Here is a 7,605-nt window from a genome sequence, read left to right on the forward strand (position 1 = left end):
GACAGATTCTTCTACAGACGAACCTGTAGCCACGACAGTTTGTATCAATCAAGAGCAGGAAGGTCAAAAAACGAAGAAAGAGTGAGTCTATCAGCGTGAAGTTTGGACAATGGTTGACCTGAACGCAGAAGCTCATCTTGCAGAGACTCCTTTAGTTTGAATTGACTGCTCAGGTACGTCTTCTGCTGTTTGATATTTCGGCAATTCTGATTTAATGAGCATTGATTATGTACTTAGTTGAATTTAATGATCTCATCATTTACCAATGATTATTGATGAAGTTGAGGCAGATAAAATGAAAGACTATGACTTTATTACATGCAAAGTGACGACACATCTCAGTTCATAGTGCCTGTATTCAAAATAACGAATAAACATTGCACATTTTAGCCTGATTACTTTATGTGCTGGTTGGTTAAATAATATCAATCAGCACTATGTTTTTCCCAACAGGAATATCTTCCCCTGAAAAAAAAAAACAATGGGAAGTCTTAAGGACGAAATGAGAGGTTTTAGTAAAGACAATGGCGAGGATTTGGAAGGAGACCTCGCACTCAGAGAAAGTCTTCGAAAATCAACAGGTGAAGGGGGCAATCGGATCGGACTGGTCAGCACCAGCAAAGATGATGACAGTTTTGCAGAGAAAACAGCGGAAGAACAATCACTTAACGTCTGTGACGCGAGTCTGAAGTCCGATTTGAAAGATGAAGCCATCCTTTTGCAACAACAGCCTGACAATGACAATACAACAACTAACTGTGGAGATGACATCTTGTTTTCTCTCCCTTTAAATGCAAACCCCTCCGACCCAAACTCCCCTGCACCCTTCGGGCAGCACCACATGCGCACACAGGTCAGTTTGGAAGTTGTTCAATGTCGATCAGCAGCCACCAGCCCCATGACTCCTCCCAGGGGCGGCCATTCTTTTATTTTCCCAAGCTCATTTCGTAGCTCTGGAGCGGACTCTGCGATGCAGGTGGGTCAGCAGGTTGAGTTTTCCTCCGTGGCTACTTCTCCCATGACTCCAAAATCACCCTCCATCACAGCTTTCCCAGCACTCGCTGGAAGAGATGGGAGTGGGACTCAAACAAATACTCCAAAAATAAAACAGGTTGAGTTTTGCTCCGTGGCCACGTCTCCAATGACTCCAAAGACACCCTCGATCACAGCTTTCCCAGCACTCACCGGGGGAGATGGGAGTGGGACACAAACAGATACTTCCAAAATAAAGGGGTCCAATGTTATCACATACCCTTCAACAGAAAAGGCCACTGATTCTTCTGCCGCAGAGGCTCAAGTGGAAGATAACAACCACCAGTCTAAGCAACAAAGGACGGGGAGTATGGATCAAGACATCACCATCTTAGTTACCCACTATGATCACGATAAAGTGGAAGAGAAAGAACAGGATAGGTTATCTGGTAATCAGGTAGAATTTATCACGAAAGAAAAAGAAGAAAATGTCAACATGGATTTTAAAAGGGAAGAAAATGGAGGTGTCGACTGTGAGCAGGGATCAAACACAAATCAAACACCAAGCAAAATGCAAACAAGCCATACATCCTTCTGTTCCAATCAAACACCTCTAAAAACAGATTTACATGAGGAAATACAAGTCTCAAAAACACCTATCCCGGAATCTCCAGCGCCGGACGGCTGCCATAACATTCGCACGCAGGTGAGTCTGGAAGTAGTCCAGTGTCATTCTGTGGCGACCAGTCCGATGACCCCACCTGAAGGCGACCAAGCCTTTCTCTTTCCAAATAACAGCGAAAAATCCATAGCCTTTACAACCGACGCAGAGATACAAGCTTTTCCACAAGTGGAGTATCGCTCCGTCGCTACGGCACCCATGACACCGAGAACACCCACCAATACGACTTTTCCCGAGATTATAAAAAAGGAAATCAAAAACAATAATGGCATTGAAGAGGATGAGAAAGAGAAAGAAGAAGGAAAAGCTATAGACGAAGATAAGAAAGACACAAGAGAAGATGAAGCGGAAGAGGAAAATGACGTGGAGGAGAAGGACGACGAGGTGGTGCAGGAGGTGAGCTGGGACGAGAAGGGCATGACATGGGAGGTGTACGGTGCAGTGGTGGAAGTGGCAGTGTTGGGCTCCGCCATCCAGAAACACCTGGAAAAACAGGTAAAGAAGCAGAAGAGCCAGCCTTCGCTACCACCTCCTCCGCCCCTCAACCCTTCGGCCACACCTCTGGCTTTTGAGATAGGCCAGGGGGGGTCGGGCAGGTGCCGGGAAGGGAAAAGGAGAGAGCGAGATGACAAAGTGGAAGGCAACAGAAGAAACCCGTTTCGTCTTCTGATGGAGAACATGCAGCAGCCACACTGTTGCTCTCGAGCGCACACCACAGAATGACTTATGAGAAGGTTAATGACAATCAATCAGTGTGATACCCCCGGCAGTGTGCAAGGTCTTCAGTGATTTTGAGCAAAAAGTCGCATTGTGCTGCATGCATGAAGGCTGATGCATTGCCCAGGACTTTTCTTTCAAGGGTTAAAGTGGAACCTCCTATGTTTAACACAACCTTTTTCATGATGCTGGCGTCATTTTGAAATTGTTTAATTGTTAAGAAATGTTCACTCACAAAAAACTTTTGCCTACCATAGTCAGCCTAGTGTAATTTTAGGATGAACCTAACACTCTTGACAATCATTGTGTAACCTTACAAATGTTCACCTTCTCATTATCATTGTATTTTCGAACAACATAAGACAAGAGTTTGATCCATCTCCATGATTACATTTCCTTGTTTGATTTAAATTCGTATATCAACAGTCATCATCATAATTTGGTTTTGTAATATTTGACTTTAGGAGACATAAACGATCAAATAATTGATTCGGATCATGGATCAAACATTTAGCGATTTTCCAAACCAAGATAAGATAAGCTGTAACTAGTTTTAAATCAGTTGACAAAAATATTTCATTTAACACACATTTTTACCTGAAGAAAACTAAAGTAAACTTGAAGAAATCCCAACTTAACAATGACCAAAACTGAAATTGGTGTAAATAATCAGTCAATTTATCGACATTCATTAAGAATGTTGTTCACTTCATTAATGACTGGACCTAATACTGATGAATGATAAATCGTATGATTTTGTTTAAATACGAGCTTCGTATCCACCAGAAGACAAAATAACAATTTCTAGATATATTCATTGCATTGTTTTTCCTCAAAACTAGAAAAATGTTATGTGAACTAACTTTAAATTAGAATTAAACACTTAATAGAAACTAATGATAGAATCTAAAAGTTTACATGTTTTCTCCTGAGTAAAGCTCGACTAACATTTTGTTTAATTTGCAATGACTAAAACCCAAAGAATAAAATGTGTCCGAATAGGACAAAAAAAAAGGATACATTATCTTCTGGTACAGTATGTCTAAATTAAACATGATGAAGGTCACTAAATGTTATTTAAAGATAAATCAATTAAAAACAGGGCAACTGAAATTGGACTGAGACTGAATTTCAAAATGGTTGGTAAAATAAAAACACGCGGTTATATCTTTACTAAGCTATCACAAAACTTCGTTTATTTTTCAGGAACATGTAGATTTACTCTTATTAATGTTTTTAAGTTACATTTTTGCACCTATCATTCAGTGGTAAAGAAATTGAAAACTCACCCTTAGAAGAAACTCATCACTAATATGGAAACCGGACGAAAAGGTTTTTAGTAGAACAATGTCATCTAGTGGAGTTTTATATTATTGCTGTGGATATTGAGTAGACATTACTACATGTGAAAAATAATTTTAAAAAAAGGAATTCAAAGTCTTTTTGGAATACTTTTTAGCTTCCCTCAATTTCTGACGGAAAGCGTTTCTGTCAACAGGAAGTGCTCGAGCTTGACGTTTTCATTTTTGGTACTTAGCACTTTGTAACTTAAGTGATGTTTTTCTCAATTGTTTGTAAAATATTTTTTGAATAATATTTCCCCAAAATTATTTCTCTCAATTTTCATGTAATGTATTATTATTGTTGACACACAATGCATGCTAGTTATCTTAACAAGGGATGGATGGATGGATGGATGGATGGATAGATAGATAGATAGATAGATAGATAGATAGATAGATAGATAGATAGATAGATAGATAGATAGATAGATAGATAGATAGATAGATAGATAGATAGATAGATAGATAGATAGATAGATAGATAGATAGATAGATAGATAGATAGATAGATAGATAGATAGATAGATAGATAGATAGATAGATAGATAGATAGATAGATAGATAGATAGATAGATAGATAGATAGATAGATAGATAGATAGATGGTTGTACGGTTTGACTGAGGTGGATGGATGGGTAGTTGAGTGGATGGATGGACAGACGGATGGATGGATGGATGGATGGATGGGTGGGTGTGTTTATGGACGGGTGGATGGATGGGTAGGTGAGTGGATGATGGATGGATGGGTGCGTGGGTGTAATGGTTGTATGGATGGACAGATGGATGGATGGATGTGTGTGTGAACGGGTGGATGAATCAATGGATGGGTAGGTGAGTGGATGGATGGAGGGACGGATGGATGGATGGGTGGGTGGGTGCACGTATGGATGGAGGGAGGAAGGGAGGGAGGGACAGAGGGAGGGACAGATGGCTTGATGGATAGGTGGGTGTGTTTATGGACGGGTGGATGGATGGGTAGATGAGTGGATGGATGGACAGATGGATGGATGGGTGGGTGGGTGGACGGATGGATGAATGGAGGAAGGGGCAGAGGGAGGCACGGACGGACGGATAGATAGATAGATAGATAGATAGATAGATAGATAGATAGAATATACCTTTATTGTCATTGTTACAAATGGGCTAACATATTGTGACAACGAAATTGGGCATGACACTCCAGTTTTACACATAGTGAGGGTATGAGCAAGAAGATAAAGGAACAGAGAAGATAATGTTATAAAACAAGGGGAATAAGGCTATAGTTATAATTTACATGGTATTTACACAACAATGTCAGCATGTGGGATGTTACATACAGGGTTGTCGTGATAACGTTGTATCGTAACGGTTGTGCAATATTGCATTTGGTGCAAAGTCATCATGGTGCAAAAATAGTCCGCATATACATTGGTGCAAGCATAGACATCATAGTGCAAAAAAGGAAATGGTCAGACATTGTGCAATTTGAGCATTAAACGTAGTGCAGTCGACATGTGCAAGAACAAGACTTGAGTAACATTATATTCGTATGAGGTAGTGTTGGCACGAGTTTTCAGTTTTTGTGCGGTGTCTGTTGAGCAGTGAACAAACATAGTGCAGACAGCATGTACGTGAGTACCATTTTACATACGTGTGAGGTTTTTTTTTTTTTTTTTTGCAACAGTTTTCAGTTGTTTGTGCGGTGTCTGTTTAGGGTGGTAATGGCTGTGGGGAAGAAACTGTCTCTGAGTCTGTTCGTTTTTGCTTTGTGTGACCTGTAGCGCTTGCCGGAAGGCAGCAGGTCGAAGAGATGGTGGCCGGGGTGAGAAAAGTCCTTGACGATGTTTTCTGCTCTGCTGAGGTAGCGAGAGCAGGCAATGTCCTCCAGACTGGGCAGAGAGCAGCCGACGATTCTCTGGGCTGTTTTTATGATCCTCTGGAGCTTTTTCCTGTCTGCTGCTGTGCACCCCGCATACCACACCGTGATGCAGTATGTTAGGATGCTCTCCACTGTGGCTTTGTAGAAAGACACCTGCAGCTGCTGTTTTAGGTTATTTTTCCTGAGCAATCTCAGGAAGTGCAGTCGCTGCTGGGCCTTCCCTACCACCGCTCTGGTGTTTGCAGACCAGGAGAGGTCGTCGGAGATGTGCACGCCCAGAAATTTGAACGAGTGGACTCTCTCTACGCAGTCTCCTTTTATGATGAGTGGTGCTGGATTCCTGCCATTCCTTCTGAAATCCAGAATCAGTTCTTTTGTTTTTGTTGTGTTCAATATGAGGTGGTTTTCCGAGCACCACGTTGAAAGTGACTCAACCTCATCCCTGTATGCCGCCTCGTCCCCTTCAGAGATGTGGCCGATCAAGGTGGTATCGTCAGCAAACTTAATAATAGTGTTTGTGGGGTGGGTCGGTGAGCAGTCGGAGCTGTAGAGGGTGAAAAGCAGGGGGCTCAGTGCACAACCTTGGGGGGAGCCAGTGTTCAGTGTTAGGGTGGGAGAGACGTGGGTACCGAGTTTCACCGACTGTGGGCGGTTGGAGAGGAAGTCCATTATCCAGTGGCAGATGGAGGGAGAGAGTCCTAGGTGTGCAAGTTTCTCCACCAGGATCTCCGGGATAATGGTGTTGAAGGCTGAGCTGAAGTCCAGGAAGAGCATTCTGACGTAGCTCCCCCGGTGGTCCAGGTGTTTCAGCACGGTGTGAAGTGCTGTGTTTATGGCGTCATCAGTGGAGGATGGGTGTGTGTGTGGGTGGACAGATGAATAGATGGGTGCGTGGGTGTGATGGTTGGATGGATGGATGGATGGATGGACGGACCAATGGACAGATGTATGGATGGGTGTGTGTGTGTGTGTGGACGGGTGGATGAATGGATGGATGGGTAGGTGAGTGGATGGATGGATGGATGGATGGATGGATGGATGGACGGACGGACAGATGGATCAATGGATGGATGGATGGGTGTGTGGGTGGTCGTATGGATGTATAGATGTAGGGAGGAAGGCAGGGAGGGAGGGACAGAGGGCAGGACAGGCAGACAGAGTGATAAATGGATGTTTGGATGGGGGTGGACAGATGGATAGATGGATGGATGGATAGATGGGTAGGTAAGTGCGTGGATGGATGGATGGACGGACGGACGGACAAATGGATGGATGGATGGATGGATGAATGGATGGACGGACGGATGGATGGTTGTGTGTGTTGGGTAAGTATATTGATAGATAGATTTTATTGTCATCAGACGTGGCACGTTAGATCAGTGTTTCTCAATTAGAGGGTCAGGACCCAAAAGTGGGTCGCGGCCCTTTTCCTTGACAAAATAATGCCAAAAAGAAAAACAAATGGAGGTTATATTACACTTCTTAACAAGAAATGACAATAATACCCTGCTCTATCTCTTCTCCCTGTTCAGTCCATCTACTAGTTTGAAAGGGACCACATTTTATTTTATTGTGATTTTTTGGTTTTATTTCCTTTTTCTGCCCACAATAATCGGGCCAATGAAAATTTGTGAAAATAGGGAAAGAAGAGTGGTAAACAGTTACAACAATGATGGAGTCAAAATAGGAAGGTATTGCAATATACAAAAAAAGGTATATGGGTGTCTTCCATCGAAGCGCTGCTGGATGGTACAGAAGATGGTTTAATTTTATGCTTTTTACAAGTATATTAATCTTTATCAACCACATTATTAAATAATTAGCCATGTTTAGGTACACACTTTATTCATGTTTTGAATTTTGAATTTTAGTATGTGGCTATTTCTAAAGCAGTTATAGGGGTCACTTATGTGTTTTGTAGGTTTATATGAGAGTATTTACGGCACTTCGTCATTTTGGTTTTGCTTGTCATTTCGTTTTTTGAAAAAAAAGTAAATACATTTTTGGTTTTAAGAGGCACAATCCTTTCA

General features: G+C 42.1%; 1 protein-coding gene across 1 annotated transcript; it reads left to right on the forward strand.

Moving 5' to 3' along the window:
* Positions 1-4,373, forward strand: gprin1 (G protein regulated inducer of neurite outgrowth 1). The gene is made up of 2 exons (XM_088344119.1): positions 1-173; positions 454-4,373. The coding sequence occupies exon 2, from the start codon at positions 482-484 to the stop codon at positions 2,375-2,377; it is 1,896 nt and encodes a 631-aa protein (XP_088200245.1). The 5' UTR covers positions 1-173; positions 454-481; the 3' UTR covers positions 2,378-4,373.
* Positions 4,374-7,605: the final 3,232 nt, after the last annotated feature.

The sequence above is a fragment of the Urocampus carinirostris genome, chromosome 9, assembly GCF_059441175.1.
Source record: "Urocampus carinirostris isolate Australia breed hairy pipefish chromosome 9, RoL_Ucar_1.0, whole genome shotgun sequence".
In the NCBI taxonomy this organism is placed as follows: domain Eukaryota; kingdom Metazoa; phylum Chordata; class Actinopteri; order Syngnathiformes; family Syngnathidae; genus Urocampus; species Urocampus carinirostris.

Bases quoted from the DNA above. Each gene is read 5' to 3' on its own strand.
- gprin1 (XM_088344119.1), top strand. From the start codon at position 482: ATGGGAAGTCTTAAGGACGAAATGAGAGGTTTTAGTAAAGACAATGGC.